The sequence below is a fragment of the Oxyura jamaicensis genome, chromosome 5, assembly GCF_011077185.1.
Source record: "Oxyura jamaicensis isolate SHBP4307 breed ruddy duck chromosome 5, BPBGC_Ojam_1.0, whole genome shotgun sequence".
Taxonomy (NCBI): Eukaryota; Metazoa; Chordata; class Aves; order Anseriformes; family Anatidae; genus Oxyura; species Oxyura jamaicensis.
The window spans coordinates 42,360,764-42,379,092 of record NC_048897.1 but is presented as its reverse complement, the minus strand read 5'-3'; the positions used below and the strand labels follow the sequence as shown (position 1 = coordinate 42,379,092).

At 42.9% G+C, this 18,329-nt stretch overlaps 1 protein-coding gene across 1 annotated transcript in view; it reads right to left on the bottom strand.

Annotated features, from left to right (window-relative positions):
• The window catches only part of EVL (Enah/Vasp-like), a 141,946-nt gene that overhangs the window by 59,298 nt on the left and 64,319 nt on the right, over positions 1-18,329 (bottom strand). Inside the window, 2 exon segments of the mRNA XM_035328304.1 lie at positions 1,616-1,793; positions 7,766-7,934. Coding sequence (XP_035184195.1) covers positions 1,616-1,793; positions 7,766-7,934 — 347 coding nt within the window.

Below are 18,329 nucleotides of genomic sequence, written 5' to 3'. Positions count from 1 at the left end.
AGTATCCAAATATTCTTTCTTAAAAATACCTGTTGTGCATTGTTAGGAATAGCTAACAACTGAAATTTCTAGACAAGTCCACTTTAGGATAGTTTCTTTCACTTTAGCATAACGGCAATAAATTCTCATCTTGAAACTCACACTTCCTCAGTGAGCCTCTCTGGACCAACCTCAAAATCCTGAAAAAAAACACCCCATTGAGGGGAAGAGGCAGATGAAAAAATATATAAACCTAAGGGCTTTTGCAAAAAGCCTCTCAACACAGACATGAAGCCTATCACAATCTCAAGACCATAAGCAAAGCATCAGAATTCTGGAGTTTCACCTGGTGATCTAAAAGGGTTGAGTATGTAGGAGAGACCTTTAGCAGCCAAAGAGCTCTGCACTACTCACATACACACGAGCTTAGGACTAGGGAGCGTTGGCCAGATTTCCTCCTGAAGTTCTCCTGCTGTGGCACAACTATAGATGAAGAAGGCCAACTGAAAAATGCAGAATTCAGGTCCCTACTTCTGGAAGCAGAATTTGCTCTTTGATGACATTAGCATTTGTCAGCTTAATAGCATGAATGGATGTATCAAAAGAAAAAATATGAATCCTAATAAGTATACTAACTAGTAAGATATATTTGTGCATTGAGTGTTTTCAGGAGACTAAAATGATAAACACTTTAAGGGTATTTGTGTGCTTGGAAACTGGTATAAAGTTACTGCTCTGCTTTCTCCAGAGGGCTGCTGCCTCATGCCTCATGCCACTGCTGCAAGAACTGGATGGCAGCAAGTATTGTTAACCTTGTATCAGCGTGTTCTCAAAACAAAAACAGGGCTGTGGTATACATTTTGAGGAAAAAAGGCACCACATGAAGACTGCTTTTTGGTCACAGCCCATGAACTTCAAAGAGGTCCTAGGCGTGTTACTGAGGGCTGTACTTAATCTCGGCATCGCATACCAGAATCTGATTCCCATTGAGAAAAGGGGACATTAGTCTGGGCCTTTGCAAGTTGTTGCAATGGCAATTTAGCAGAATGGTATACTTCACCACAAACCTCAACTACAGTCAGTACAATAGTTATGAGTAACACCAGTCAATGTCCAGAGCATATGCCTTTACATTTTACCTTACCAAATAACCAAGACACCGGATGCTCAAAGCTGAGCCACAAAGACAGTCAGCTGCGGCTGAGACATGACATACTGGAAACATGAGCTCTGTATTCTACCTCAGGAGTTCTTATAAAAGGTTGCTAATTTTACCCTAGCTTCTATTTATTTAACATTTTATTCTTCTGTGTTACAGGTAAAGGAATTTATACATAGATCCACAGAAATCAGTGGGGCTACCTGCATGCTGAGGCACTCCCCAATAGCCATTGATCTCCTACTGTGAGCTGAGGTACCATGAAAAATTGGAAGGAAGGAGAATAAAACCTGAAAACATGTACAATTCATACCACATCTAATGCTGAGCTAAAAGGGGGTCTGCCAGAAACCAACCTTTTCTTAGGATAATGTTTTTTATCACAATACACAATCAACACAACTGCATCAGGTGATCGATAAGAATCATCATAAAAATGTCACAGATTAATAAAGAGCACGGTGGCTGCTCACTTACCTCCATCCTGTGAATTCATGATATTCAGAGCAAACAGCATTGCATTGGAGAATGTGGTAGCCTCTTCTTTGCTTGCAAAATTCAAGCCGTAGACTTGCCGTGCATCGCGCCATTGATGAAAAGTAGGTGTTGCTTGATTGTACTTCAGTCCTTTCACAATTGAGTAATTAATCACTACCTGTGATATGAAAGAGAAGGGTGAAAATTAAAAAGAGTTCTGTTTTCAGTGGGGAAAAGAAAAAGCCTTTGGTACAGGTTAATTAAATTGGTAGTGGCATTCTTAAGGCAGCTGCTCCACGGCAGTATGGTAAGGCAGCATGCACTTGGATGACAGAAGACATGCGTGTGTGGGTGAGATTTATAACAGTTCAGACCAGCCTCAGGGACTTCCAAGCTAGTTCTGCAAAATCTATCACCTGCTCATGTTTTCTACAGCACCTGCCCTGGATACAGCTGCATGTATATTGCAGACAGATGTCAAGAGCCAGTGCCAGCAGCTGTTGCCATATTTTGGGAGATAATCATCGGCAATTGTCAGGAAAGGGGACAGATTGGCACTGGCCCTCCACTACAGCAGATATATGTTGTCTCATAGCACAGCCTCTGGTTTTCCCCTCCTCCCCTGTGCCTGATCACCACCAGCTTCTTACGTTGAGAGACTTTTCTGTCTAGAATCAGATAGGTAGTGGCAAACCCAACTAAATATTCCCTGTCCCAGCTCCGCCCTTGCTCTACATGCTATAATTTCCAGGGAAAGGGTGACTGCAGCAGAAGGGTGTTTCTCTATGATTTAATCAGCTAGATAAAATGCCTTGTTTACCCCTGGGCAGGGCACACGGAGATGCAGTGCTGCCCAGCACCTTCCCAGCCTAGGCTGAGAACACTCCTGAGAGCTGGTCCCCTGAAAATGGGAACTGCACACCCCACGTGCTGCGCAGGAAGGCACCTGCCCCAGCCAGGATGATGTGGAAAAGCACGTCCTACAGCCGCAGCAGTCGTGAACTCACTCCTGTTGCCGATGGCTTAAACAACTGTGTTCTCTTAAAACACGGTGACACCACCCCCATCCTACAGCTGAGCTGTGATGGGAGAGCCTCAAGTTTCAAGGGTTCTCCAGAGCACCAGGTAGACTCACGCCTGAATAACTAACCCAACAGTTCTAACATGTACCAATTTTTAAGCTTTCTAACAACTTCTGAATAGCTTAACCAAGGGAATGCCCAGCCAGTACGTTTGAAGAAATTTATAGAAAGATTGTGCAGCTTCTTCCAGGCTATGCAAAGTCAGATTTTCTCACCTACTAAAGGGATCTTCTGTTTCATCGATAGCACTACTACAGTCCAAAGAGCACTAGAAGGTGTAGTGCTGTTGTATAAAGACAGACAGAAATTGTAAAAATCTATGCCAAAAGTCATTTGAGAGAAGTCAGGTAAACTTTTCAAAACTTGTTTTCCCAGAACATCTACTCAAGAAACTCAGAACCCGCTTTATTCTGAGGGTTTGATCACTTGATGTTGAATGAAAAGTTGAATAAAGACAGAATTTAAACGTTGACCTTCATAAATCATCAGGATGCTTAGATGAACACATGTAAAACCTTGTCTTCAAACTCAAAACGTAGACTGAAGTGGGGAGCGACATATAAACCAACCTGAATTTCATTTTATCTCCTCTGATAAATGTTCCTATAGAACAGGAAAAAGAGGATAGATTCTCCTGCCGTTGTTAAAAATGAGTGCACAGAGGTCAACCTGTACAGATGGTGCTGAGACTCCTCAAGGCACACAATGGTAAGTGTGTGTCTTGGAGCTGTAATTAAAATAAAGAAGGTCCCACTCTTTGGTGTACAGGAGGTTTTGTACAGGTATTTCTACGGGAACTTTACTCTAAAGCTCGGTATGTCAGTAAAATAGTATCTGCCATGCTAAGCAGGTCAGTAGCTCATCTTGCCTAGTCTCCATCTTCAATTTTAGTCTATAATAGTTGAATTGGGGAAACTTATTGGAAATCTTGCAGAAAGAAATAATGGATTTGTCAATAACAAATAGGTCTTCCTGTAACTCTTCAGAGTTTGTCTTAAAAGCTGAAACATGGCACTCTATATGGCTATTTTTTTTCTTTTCCAACCCATTTTAATATTTTCTATCCTGAAATAAAACAGTCTTGTTACTGATATAAATATCTGCATTGTTTTTAATTTTATTTAATTCTGGATTTCAATTATACTGTATGGCAATGAGTTTCACAGACCAATTGTTCATAATATTAATACAGTGATGCCTTTCAATATTCCCATCACTTTAATGTTAAACAAAACGTTTGCCTCACTTCTATCTGGTACTCTCCCTCATAACTTTGCTTCAGTTTCAAGTGTAAACGTTCTGGGGTAGGCATGGATCTATAAAAAAAATTATAATTGAGAAGTCTTCCCTTTGACTGTAGTCTGTGGGCTACCAAATTATCAGCAGTGATGATGGTGATGTCTCACAGAATTCACATTAATAGGGCTAGAAGGGAGCAAGGGTGCCTCAGGATTCCATGTCACGATGGATCTTGGTTGTGTGACCATAACCACAAGGTCAGAGGTCCTGCACAGGTCTTACAGCCCATACTCTTCTTTATCAAGACAGAAAAAGACATTTGCTTGTTTTTCCAGAGCAAGAAATGCTCCAGAAGTTTGTTATCAGCGTGGATCCTGCGGTGCTCTCAGTGCTAACTCCTCCCTCCCATGGGCAGCAGACGTGTGTTTGCTGAAACACAGGGACCATGGTGCAGCAGCTAACAACTGCTACAGCTGAGGCCAGATTCTCTGTTTCTGCAAGCAGGCCCAAGCCTGACTGGCTTCAGCAAGTTACCGAGGTAATTAATTAGTTCTTGTTTTTTCAAAAAAAAAATGTGGTTTAATTTATATCACAAGAATGCTGTCCCATTTCAGGTTTGGCTTAGGCTCAAGTTTAAAAAGTCCCACCTTCCCCAAGGCCCTGTTTTTACATTCGTTTCTTAGCCACATCAATACACAAAGCCCTCAGGAGACATGATTCACGTTTGCCTTACACCCTTCTCCCCACCTATGCGTTCAGCACATGTGTTTCAGCAATGAGATCATGCTGAGCTGAAATCCCTTGATGTCAAATCACCATTTCAAACCCTCAGCTGATCATGACCGTGCACGGGGAAGCTCCTGCTTGTCCGCTGGGCCATGGAGATGGACCAGCTCTATCTTCTTATCTTTCTGAAAGCCTTGCACACTGACTGAAGCTAACACACTTCACCTTTGTAAGAGGCTAGGTTACAATTACAGCTGGCAAGCTGCAAGTTGCAGCAAATTGTTTGCTTGTGACTCTGTTGGGCTACACGCTAAGAGAAAACGAAGGTTGCAGAGACATTAAAACTTGTGATGTCAAGTGACTGCAATACCGACCTGGCTGCAGCTTCAAAACAAACAGTTCTGGCCTCTGTGGCAACTCCAAAGCTTCAAAAAGCTACTTCTGTTTTTTCTGAAGATTACTGCTCATGCCAGTGTGAGCCTATGCAAATGTGCTCATCTGTGTGGAGCAGAAAGGGGAATTCACTGACTGCCGGTCTGCAGCTAAGTGCTGCTGCGTGCAAGCACGCGGCGAGCACGTCATCCCAACACACGAGGGGAACGAGTGGTCTGATGACCACTTCCCCATGGTGAGAATGACACTGATGTTCTGCCATTCTAAAAAACGTATCTCGCTGTGGTCACCTTTATAGACACCACCAGCCGGAAAGCAAAATATACACTGACAAGGTAAACAGAATGGGGAGGGAGCATCATAAACTCTAACATGTGCCCCAGAAAAGGGCTAAGAAACAGAAAATATTTTTTTTTTAAATGACAAAAAAAGCCTACAGGAGATCCATGAAAAAAATAATAAGAGGATGAAAATTAAAGAGCATATTAAAGATGTAATGTAAAAACAACAAAAATTAAAAGGGAAACATTAAAGACAGGCACGGGTGAAATCATGAAGATTACTCTACTCTGTGCCTTGCCAAACAGTATGCAATAAAACTTAAAATTGTTCCTACATGGTATTATTGCATTACATATTTTAAACTAGTTTCTCAACTCCTGGAAATCTGTGTAGCTTCATTAGCTTCATTATATGCGAAATCCCGTATTAGCTGAAGATTGGTCCTTTTCAGAAAAATATGGCTTTCCTTGAAAAACAGCACCTTGTAATAAAATCTCATTTTCAATGTGACTTAGCACAACCTGAGAGCAAGCATGAAATGGCTTGTACAGAGAATTATTTTAACTGAAATTCACTTTTGCTCTCATTAAATGGAAATACCTAGCAAGCCTTGCAAGCTTATTGCTCCATGTGAGATTCACATAAAATATATCAAATTCTGAATCTAAGACTTTCAGAACATTTGCTGTCTTCATGATACTAGATTTTTGCAATCATGTTTAAGGTATTTGCTTTTAGACAGTTTTAACTGACTAAAGCAACCTGTACTTTTTTGTTTGTTTGAGGGAGCATTTTTAGTCTTCAAACTCTAGAAAAATATTTTTTATAACTGTTTCCTTCTGAACTGAGATGATTTTCAGATAGTATGCAGCCTTTTTATAAGAAGGAACTTTTGCAAGCAAATAGAACATTACAGTTAATATAAAACGTTTAATATACAGATCAAGATTTGAATTTTAAATATAACCTACACTATAAATTGTATATCTGATTAAGACAGACCTCTGGTACACATATAAAGTGTTCCATACATATATATGTAGACATTATGACTTTTGCTTGGTTTGTACTGGCTATTCAGATGCATCTTAGATTGTCTCACATGAGTATCATTTACATTCACTAGCTGGCTACACAAAATAACTAGCACAGCCTGTTCCAGAGCAATACTGATTCTCACAAGTGACTAAGCAGCCACTGTATTTCATTCATTTTCAAAAAAATTTCTATTTTTAAAATGAAGCTCCATTACTATATTGCTTTTGCTCTACTGAGAAGGATAAAAACTGAGGCAAACGTGTTGCAGATGTTTCCAAAGTGTGCTGTAAGGAGCTGAAAACCAATGTGCTAAATAAAAAAATAAATAAAGAAAACATCCTATTCCATGAACAGATTGCGCAGTTTAACATTTTGGCAGCTGGGAGGTGGTGGTGCTCTGCTCCTGCTCCCAGACCTGACTCTCTCTGCCATAGGAGCCCTTTGACCACCTTACACAAGGTGAGGTGCTCACCACGCTTTCCCACAGGGCTCTGCCACTCTCTAACCTGCCAGGAAACCCCTCGCACACTTTTTTCTGAGCCTCCCGCCAGCATGATGGCACAAGGCAAGCATGGGAGGAGGGCTGCCAGGGCAGACTCAGCTGCTGCCGCTGAGCCATCCCCATGGTGTCACAATGGGGGAAGTCCCCAACTCTCAAACTTCTGCTCTGAAATTACAACCACAGGACTACAGGATAGCACCGCTACTCTACACAAGCATATTTTTGTTATTTTGGGTATAGACATGAGGTTTCTTGCTGCTGATGGCATGCACAGACTGGTGCACCCAAGAGCAAGGCGGTCACTGGGCTGCAGTGGCCGAGGAGGCTCTGATCCCACTTCTGCTTATCTAAATCCCATGTATCTCCCTTAATACCCAGGGAGGCCCTGTGGGCTTAGCCTGCCATAAATCAGGTCACAGGGTGCATCTAGGACTTCAAAATGTGATGAGGATGTTATGAGGAACTAATTGCTTATCACAGCAATGCAGCAAGCATGCTTTATGAGACACCCATGCACAGCAGTGCAAGGTGATACTGCTTTTCTTTTGTGTATCTAGCACTAAAAGTGAGCCAAAAGTAACTTTGGGGGAGCTGTGAACAACACCTGCAGAATGATATGAAATTCATTTCACGAGCAAAAACATAGGGGGGAAATACAACATTAAATCTCTCACATTCACCAAAAGTTCATTTTGCAAATAAACAGTAATAAATCATGACACATTCAGTGCCCCACAAAATTGTACAAAATCTGAATGTGTGGAGTAAATGAACTCACAGACATCTTGCAGGGAGCAGGAAATGTCGCTAGACTTCACCGAATACAGAACTGATGGTATCTAAAAAGACCAAAGGTTCATTTACAGGAAATTTTATGCAGTTACTCACTTGTTGATCTTGCAGTTTAACTCCAACTACCCTGAAGGTGTTAGTGGCCGTGTTGTGGTATATGTTGATTCTGCTGAAACCCTGCTGTCCAGGTTTGATTGGCACCCATTTCTTACTGGTATCGTCATAGACCATAACTGAAGCCCGAGCTTGGCAAATACTCTGTTCACTGGAAAGAAAAAAACAACAAATTAAGAGGAAAAAACAGTGAATTCATTGTTTACTACCGAAAACACCTCAAAGAAAACAACAGAAATTATCAGAACCACTTAAAATGTATGTTTTATAACAAATCTGCTAATCCTTTGAATATAATCTGCCTATTAAAGCTTGCACGCATGTGCTTGCACTTAAAAAAATTCAGTATGCTGCTGAACTGATAATCTATTTTATATAGAAATATTATGCCCCGAGGAATAACTGGTAGTGCACACATTTTATGAAAACTATCCAAGAGTATGAATGCTCTATTTATTTTATGTACCTATTGGCAAGCGAAGCCATTCACATTTGCATGAAAACTGACTAATATTTTACAGCTTCTTGACAAAATAAACATGACATGCAAAGCTGAGTTACACATTTAAAACTGGAAGCAAGCAGACCTTGAACCAAAAGCCACGTTCGGTAAACTGAAGAAATCAATTACGTTAATCCAGCTAATGCCTAATGCTCAGCCCTGGTGACGCACTCAGACATCCCAGACCATGCGGTGTAAAACACACAGGTGCCTTCACCCTGACAGCAAAGAAAATGGGAAGCCGACTCCACAGATTTCTTCATTTCAGGGTTTACGCAGATAACCACTATTAATAGAACATTAGTATATAGGTATTTTTGTTCTGTGGCCTCACAGAAATTCATCATTTCTTTACCTCTTGCTTGTGCACTAGTGACTAATACATATATACTAGATCAATGCTGAAGTGCACTTTTCACATGAAAGAAATACTACTGGCACATACTGCCGAGGTGACAACTCAATACAGGTTGTAGCGCTTTACAGCCACCACTGGTGGCATTTTTGGAACGGCAGTCAGGATTTTAATTCCTGCTCTCTGAAAATCCCAGCCACTTTTCTCATAACAGAGAAAATAAGAATTCCTTACACAAAGTAAAAATGAGCCCTCCAAATTTTGGAGAATTGAGATATTTGAACATAACAGGGTTTTTCAACAGATGCATGTTAGGCCAAATAAAGCTCTTAGGATTTACAACCTGCAAATATTTTAAGTTTGTGGCTGTCCTATTTACTTCAGAAATATATATATTAATGCATACCTCCCCCATCTTCAGTCCAAGCTGTATTAAATACTTTTCAGCAATGCAGTATCAAGTGGTAATCCACTTTGCACACAAATCCCTTTTTCCCCCTCTTGCATACAGTTCTTTCTCTTAATTTTCTCTCAGCAATGCCTCGGTTTCAGTCAGATGAACACAGGAGAAGCTCTCGGGTGGTACTGAACCATATTACTGCCCTGCCACCTCGCCAAGTGACACCACTTGTAAATCATAGCAAGTGTTGCAAACCCAACCTTATTCAACCCCACCACTGTCATCATTTTAATGAAAAGGAGCACGCTAAGTATTAAGAGGATCTGGGTAGATAACAGCAGCAATTTTCAATCTTTTCTGATCCATGGCTCTCAGAAAGATTCCCAAGGCAGACGCATACCCCAGTGTGAACTAAAGCCCACTGACATTTGGCTCGTTGCACTAGTCACTTCTCACAGCCTCCAAGCAGCTCACAGACCTCCTCCAGGTTGTGGGCAAGAGCCTGAAAACTCTTCACAGGGTTTACAGAGGGAGCAATGACGCTGGCAGACATCTCCAGAAAGACCAAGCTAAGAACATTCAGACCAAAGTGTACTTTTATGATGTAAAAACATGGGAACAGCAGTGGTCTGTAACATATTCAGATCCGCAAGACTAAACATTATGTTTTGATTCTTCAGACTTATAAGAACCAGCTCATCCACCATTTGCTGATGCTGTGCTGTGTGAGATGCCTGGAGATCTGCACCTTCACTGGTGTACTTACCCAGCAAATACCTCAACATCACTTTTTTAAAGGTAAACGAACGTCATGTGGCAGCTTCTCCACACATCTGACACTACCAGCTGGGATTTGAACTTGCTGCAGCCTGCCTAATCCTCCAACTGGTGCAAGAGCCTCAGAGAGGCAGAAATGGCATTCTGCCTCGGTGCCACAGGTGGGGAGGAAGAGAGAGAAATGAAACAGCACATAGGCAAGTACACTGGATTATCTTTGCCCTGTGGAAGTGGAATGGCTAAAAATAATATCCAGTATGGTACTGTGGCTAGATGGTGCCCACCGGTCTGTGCTACAGGGGGGCTCATGCCACCACCAGCTCCAGAGGCAGTGGAGAGCACCAGGGCCCAGGGCCATGACAAGGCCCTGCCCAGGGAGCCTGCAGGCTCCCTAAAATCTCTGTCCCCAGAGGGTGACTCTCAGGAGGCATGGCACCAGATCCTTCTCCTCAAGCCTTGCTGGTCGCTACAAGGCTGTACTAAAGTAAGCAAGAGCATGCCACTGGTTTGATCAGAGCAAGTCTGGGACCCTGTGGTGCCTGCATGTGAACTTTGGAACCCACAATTGCCAAGGACTCCTTGGCAGCTTTATTGCCATAAATTAATTGAATTATCCATACTTACAGAAAATGCACCTAACCCTACAGACGTGAGGGCCTTACTGTGGCATTATTTGTCACGCCATACCAATATTCCAACACGTGCAGCAACTTTGCCTTCAGAGTTTGCTGCCATTAAGAACGGCAGCAAAAACACCCTCTAAACCCCATGAGGGAAATACAGACCCCAGGAGAAATATTTAATGCATGACAACTAATTGTTACTGTAACATAAAGCAACACATCAAGCTCAATTTCTGCTCTCCCTGCAGTCAATGGACGTTTTTCATCATTCATTTAAATGGCAACAGGATTAAGCCTGTTATCTGGCCTCCAGTGAAATAACAGAAAGGTACATAAAACAAGCACAGCACAAGGGGAATCCTTTCCTGCAAAGCACTTCATCAATCTTTCAAAACCTAAAATGCCTCCGGGGACCCATTGCTAGCTTGCTGTCTCACCCTAAATGGAGGTGTAACTCTTTATGCCTGAAGTCTCATCTTCCCCACAAAAAAACACAATTGTCCCACTGCTGCTTTAAGGGGCTTCCCTGAAAACCATCCAGAAAATGTTCAGCCCAACTCTTATAAGGGTCAGTGAGAACCTCTGTATTGCACTCTGTGGACTGCATTATTTTAAACGTAAACCAAGTAACATTGGTTTCACAAAGCTCAAGCAAAAAAAAATCTGTTATTTTTGTGATACCACTGATACTTATGTCAGCTACACATAACAAGTAATAAATAGGGTTTTAGACATACTGTTGTACATAGTCAAATTCCTTCTCTATGAGAAGTGTCTGGCATGTATCAGCATTTATACACCAAGTCACGACTGTAGCTTCTAGAACTCGCCTTATTTTCCTAAGAATACACATAAGTTACCAAAAAATTGATGTGTTGCAAATGATTCATCAAATTTCACATACCATTCCAAATATTACAAATTCTCCTATTGATTTTTTATGTTACATCAACATGCAAGCAGACTCAGCCATCTGGGTTTCTGCCATAGGCAATTACGTGTAAAAAGGGTAAAAGTTGCATCGTGTAGCATGCTTGGACTGGCAATGCAGATTTGCGGTATCCTCTTTGCTTTACTAGTTAGGGTCAGCAGCAGTCCCCAAATGAGTCACCTCCAGCTTTAAACTACCATTCAAGGCACACAGACATTTGAGAGCAGTTAGGGGTAGCTCTAGGAGGCTGCACCCCAAGCCAGTATTGCAATGGAGGTGGCTTTGTCCACAAATATTTCTCCTCTTCCATCTGTGCTGAACTTGAAAAGTATAGCCCTCTTCTTCCTCGGTTTTAGTAAATTTAACATTAACAAGGAATAGTAGCCAAAAAGAACCACAAAGGAGTACGGATAAGACTTGGGGAAAATATCTGCATTTTTGTGAATTATCCTTAATGGAGCTTCTTGCCATAACCTGGCTGACTTTAAGTAATTGAACAGGAAGAGGAAAAATAGTGGGGAACAAAATGACAGAAATGACTGTGCAAGTTGGGAGTGGGGGAGCCACAGCTGGAGGAAAAGTCTTCACTTTGCCTAGGCCAGCAGGCTATTCAAATATAAAATCAAAAAGGTCAGAACTGAAGCAAAACGAATCACCATAAACAGGAAAAAGGGAGTAAACCAAAATGGTTGACAGCAAGTCTTCAGAAGGGGCTCTGAAGGGTCTCCAGCACTTCTCTCTGCCGTCCCAGACTGAAAAAAAACTGAGAGTCCAAGCTGCACTGCTGCTTCGTTGACCACCTCTGCTTACAAGGCATCCTCTTGTGGATACAACTTGTGCACAGAGTGGTCCTGAGCTGTTGTGCCCACCTCTGACCCATGATCCGGGGAGAGACCACCATTGCAGGAGGTTGCCCCAGCCCTACCCTGAACCCTGGCAGGTCACCTGTCCAGGAGGGTTTAAAACACCCTCTTCTAGAGCCATGGCAACACAGGACAACTTTTGGAGGATCACTAAATCATGCTCTCAAAAAAAGTGTAATAAACTGATGGCAACTAACCAAATTCAGGGTTTAACACCCAATTCTGTGGGCTCTCCTCCAGCATGCTGGCTGGACCAGAAGACTCCTGCTATTCTTTATATTTATAGAAGAACTGTTTCCTTGGGGCAGAAATTCACTTGGCATAAGCTGTGAAAGCTCCCCTAATAGAAAGCTCCCCTAATAGAAATCAAGCAATGACGCTTTGAACCTATTACCAACCTACCATCTTTCAAGCTGCTCAAGTTCTCTCTCTTCCAAACAAGCTGTCTTCTGATATTCTTAGGAAATGCAAACAGATACTTCTGCAATCACTTACCTTATTTTTAATTTCCATTTCCCATCCAATCCCACCCACCCCCTCTCCTTTAAATAATTAATCATTTAAAATTATCCTGGACCGATCTATTCATCCTTACTGGTGCCAGGAATTGTTCATATTGCTTTGCCCAGGCCTTGTCCTACCTCACAAAACCTCAGCACACAAAACATGCGAGGTGACTCACAAGCCCTTTAACACCTCTCACTCGTCCACTGAGTCCGACTACAGAAAGTTAGAGTCGTGTGGTTAAACTTAACACGCAAGAAACAGATGCTGGTGCTGATTTAAGAAGCTGACAGAAATATCTCAATGTTAGCTTTAAAATAGCTAACTTAAATAAAAAATCCTGTACACGGAGACCTGCGGTCTGTGTGATAAGTATCTGTTAACCTCAGAATTAACAAGCAACAAGTCTGGGTCCTGCAGCATTTAAAGTGTGCTGCAAACTCTGCTGGACTTATTTGCAGAACAGCCTTTAATTGATTTCACTGCAACAAATATAATAATGGTTTGGAAGCAGGGAAAGCGTTTGAGCAGGTATCTTTGTAGAAACGGGTGGGCATTTCTGTCTAGTGACCGGATTTAGAGAACAAAAAACACAGGAGACTCTCTCAACACCAGCCAGTCAGGTCACTCAGGCTCATACACACCACTACCTGAGGTCTGAGCTCACTGCAGCTAAAACCTGCCGTAGTGGCTCTCCAGCCCTCCCACCACAGATTCACTGCTGGCTCTGCCTGTGACCCCATTTCTCGTTGGGACCCCCATTTCTGCAACACCACGTCAGTCACTCTTGTCAGTCCATTTGGGACCTCCTTTTCCAAGTTTGCTTCTCTCTGCTACCAAACCCGCAGGACACCCTATGTCACCATCCTTCATCCCACCTCTGTCCCGGAGCAGTGAGGAACACATTTATTTCCTCAGCAACACAGCAAAACCTGACAGTGAACCAGGAGCACTCAGCCACTGATCACACTGAAGGACGGCACCAACCCAGAGGGACTTCACGTACAGAGGCGGTTTGGATCCACAGTGACATGCAGATGTCTGAATATTTTCTAGCAGGCATTTAGATAAATAGCAGTCCCAGTTCCATATATAACACGGTGTGGGTGATGGAGGGGCGGTTTGACAACTGCTTTTCTGAGTCTCATTTCCTGGGACCCCCTGAAAAACGAACCCACAGACCCAGCAGTCAGGAGCCCTCAGTTCCATTCTCCCCTGGCTGCCTGCCGGTGCCGAGACCTCCCTGGCAATGCAGCCCTTGCCCTGACCAGCCCCAGGCAAAGTCCAGTTCCCACAGGAGCTGCTGATTTTTTGTCTCCTGCTCAGCTTGCATGTGGAAGACCTGCCTTTGGTACCGTGGCTATATCACCAGAAGGAGATAAGCTGTTTGCTCTGAGCATCTGCTGCAGGTGCCTAGCCATCACCTTTCTCCACTGTTAATCTCCAACATCTAAATAGTTTAGTATTAAATAATTACAAGAAAATTGAGCATTTACAAAGCCTCCTTCACAAGCAGCTCTCAAAAGGACACTAAATAGTGAGTCATGACATGCCTGGGAGATAAATACATATTTTAGAGAGCAGGAAATTGATATAATGGTACCTACAGCATTATCAAGAATAAGAACACCAGCACTTGCTTCCACAAGGAGTATTATTTAAGAACTACTCTTCCTTCTGCTAGCAATGAAGACATTCATTTCAAATTCCCCCTTTCTCTACTGGCATACCCCATGGGAATTGCCATCTCCAGTAACCACTGCCGGCATCCACCGCAGACACTTCAGATGGAAACCAAAAAACAGCCTACGAGGCACTCAGATCTCTGCAACGCCAGGACTTTGGGAGATGAGTGACAAGGGAATGTCCCATGAGTTACATGGGAAACCCTGGCATGACCGGAGAAACTGGGATGCTCTTCTGTCACCCCTCTGTGCTCTTGATCATGGGAGATGTAAGTAGAAAATAAATAACATGCAGAAAGATAACGCAGCGGACGGGATGTTTCACATGGCCCTGTCATTGCACAACAGCTTGGTCCTGCAGCACCACCTGTGAAAGTTCATGCAGAGTTGTGACCTCTCGGTGTCTGCTGTGACACTTAAATAACAGATCTGCCAGTCAGGGGTGATTTAGGGCTGGTGGACTGGCTGCAAATTTATTCTCTTGTAAGCTGGCAGATCTGCTTAGCTTATAGCGCTGAGATTTTGATGCTACGTTTAATTTTAACCCCTCACTTTTCTGGTATGTTCTGCAAACTGAACCATAAGAAACAACATGATTCTAAGAGGAACTCCAGTCATCAGTATCTCAACTCAACATTTTTTTTTTTTTTTAAAAAAAAAGGAGTTTCAAAATAACTGCTGTGCAGAAGGCACTTCGTAGCGGAAGTGTAGTGATTCAGAAAAGTGGCATCACTGCGAGGCAGCCGGATGCCCAGAGCCACGTCCAAGAAGGCAGGGGCACTGCTGTCTCCTAATGGAGAAGCTCCACTCCACCGCTCCCTTCATGCTTCAGTTCACACAACTCTTTCTGCAATGAAGTGCGGTTTGCTTTCTGGTATCGCATGCCACCTTGAAGATAAACTTTGGGAGTTCCTAAAAATAAATGTCGAGCCAATGTTTAGAAGTTTCTAAAAATAAGTATCAAGCAAATGCCGTGGGGAAACACAGTGAACCCAAGTAATCTTTAAACACACACTCAGACGAAAACAGTAAAAAAGTAACTTTACTAGATCAGGTTGCTATTAATATAAACCATTTCCCTTCACCACTGAATTACAGAAATAAAAAGAAGAAGTAACTAATCTCATAAAATAAACATCATGCAAAACCCAAGACTAAACTGTCAAGTGAAAATCCGTGACTAAATCTCTCACTCACTGGCCAGCCGTATGCATACTTTGGTAGAACAATACTTTAAACAAAGGCTTTTAAGGATTGTAATCATAACTAATAATCAGGAGAGGCAGACTCATGCGTGCATACGGCAAATCAACATAAAGGTCTTTCATTAAAGTTGGCATTGCATCGCTTTGGTTTCTCTTCAGTCCCCACAGAAATGCAAATAAATCTGTGACAGCTCCTCTGGAGCCAGTGGTGTCAGATTGGGGATGAGCGTGGCTCTCTTCTCCCTCACTGCCAGGAGATGCATATTCATGTAGCATCACCATAAGACCTTAATTATCATTTTACAGAAGTATAAATTAGCCTGTGAGGTTACAGCCAGAATGCAGAGCTCCTGCACTACAATGGCACACACTTTCCTTTCCATCCAGTCCCATAAAGCCCATTCAGTGAGCTCACTGCCAGCGAGAGCACCGATCCCAGGTACTTACGTGCTCGCCATTGAGGAAGACCTGGTCAGGTAATCCCAGAGGAACAGACACTCGAATCTGGCACGTGCCCTTACACCCAAACAGGGTATTTCACCTGATTACACGGCCGAACACAAATTTGGCAGGAAGACAACCCGGGAGCCTACATGAAGGCTTAAACCCAAAACAGGAAATGGAAGCGTTATCATGAGAGCAAAAGGGCAGGAAGTAACACTTGCTTGGCAGGGGCGGGGAAGGGACTTTAAAGAAAAAATGTATTACTTCTTTCAGCTGATTTACTGAACAAAAATGCAAACAATATAGAGTAAGATTAGATGCACCACCCTTTCCTCATTGGTGCCAGAGTTATTAAAAACATGTCATTGTTTTCTCAAGGCACAGGTTCACTCTCCAAGAAAAGAAAAAAAGAAGAAGAAGAAGAAGAAGAAGAAAGAAAGAAAAAGAAAAAAAAAGAAAAAAAGAAAAAGAAAAAAAAAGAAGAAAAGAAAAAGAAAAATAAAAAGGAAAAAAATAAAGAAAAAGAAAAAAAAAAAAAGAAAAAGAAAAAGAAAAAGGGACAAAAACAGGACAAAATTTGCTCCTCTGGATATGTAAACACTGTGTGCCCTCCTCCTCAACAGTAGCTGGAAGAACTGTTTTGCATCAGCTAGCTGGGCTTTCCATCACCACAATCTCCATCACCACACTGTGCCTGCAGGAGGCCCCTGAGAGGTTGCAAGCCTTTATCTCCATCCTGCCAGGAGCTGCCCACAAATGTGTTTGCATGTGTCCACAGCAAGACAGTCCTGCAGGAGCTTCCACCTCCCCGGCTATCTCTGCAGTCCCCGGTTTGCCTGCTCTGTTAACTGGGCAATGCCAGTTAGCTGTGACAGCAAGACAGCCTACCAGCACACATTGAAACTGAAGATTTAGGAATAATAACTGAAAATACTGCAGCAAAAAGAAAAGTATTTTAGGTCCTGGGAAGTCTAGTTCATACTTGAGCACTACCTCTCCTAGGGTAAACCTGCAGTGGTTTTGATGGGCTGCTTCTCAGAGGTGACAGGTCTTTGAGGCAGATCCTTCTTCTCGGCTTCCTTTGTGTCCCCATTCCTTGCTTTGGCAAACTGGTAAACACGGATTCCCTGCAAACACTCTCTAGCCTTCCCAGCATGGCCCCAGGCTATGGGTGCATTCTGGCATGAGCAGATTAACAGCAGAGGGAGAACGCGTGCAAGGCAAAGGGCAGGGAGAGCTGGACGGGCCCTGCCGTGTTCTTGTTGCAGGTAGAAGAAGCTGGGGTTTTCTCCTGATTTCCACATGAACTTCTGCTTTTTGTCAGCGGGCTCACGTGCTCTTTTAACGTGTGTAAATACGTCAGCTGCTATCTGTGGTTACACAAACACGCAGAGTGCAAACACAAAAGGCAAACAACTGCAGAACACGAACACTGGATATGCAGGGCTCCCAACTGCTCCTCCTTAGCCCAGGTCAGCACAAGCACCCCTGCCTGGAGACCACACAGAAAGGAAGAGAAATGAGATACAGGTGAGCCAGAATACACCAGAAGAATAGAAGTATTTCTTCAGCTATGACAGAAGTTGGTTATTACCATTCACAAGGGGATTAACACAGTCCTTTACCTCAGTATCACCTGATAACCTACATTCTATGATGCTATGGTTGCTCAAGAAAATAATTCTCCTGTGCGGCTATGCAATATGCTGGCAGCTCAGATCCCACAGAGCAACAAGGAGACCGGTCCCCAGGAGATGACAAAACCCTCACGTCCTGGCAGTGGTCTCAGAGGGCCACACATGGGTGAATAACCTGAGATCCCTGCCTAACACAGCAGGAGCAGAGGGGTCTAGCAGATAGGCTCAACTGGGCAAGATGCACCAGAACCATAAATGCTTCTGTGCAGTTCCTGCCTGAACAGAGGAGCTGAGTGCTTTTAGGTTCACTGCTTTCCTATTGTAAAATATTACTTTCATTGTCCACTTGGAAGAAATGTGGAAACTACTGGTGAGACATCACCCAGCTAAAATACAGGTGAAAATGTGCTCCGTCTCACCATGGCTATCACACTGCCCATTGAAAGGCATCTTCAGATCCTTCTGCAGTAAATCTCTGTATGACTGGGAGGGTGTTGGTTCTCAGCTGAAGGGGGAAGGTTGCAACCTAAAACGAAAAAGAGTTTTCACTGACATACAAGAACTTTTTGCAGCTCTCTTCTCTTCTCTTCTCTTCTCTTCTCTTCTCTTCTCTTCTCTTC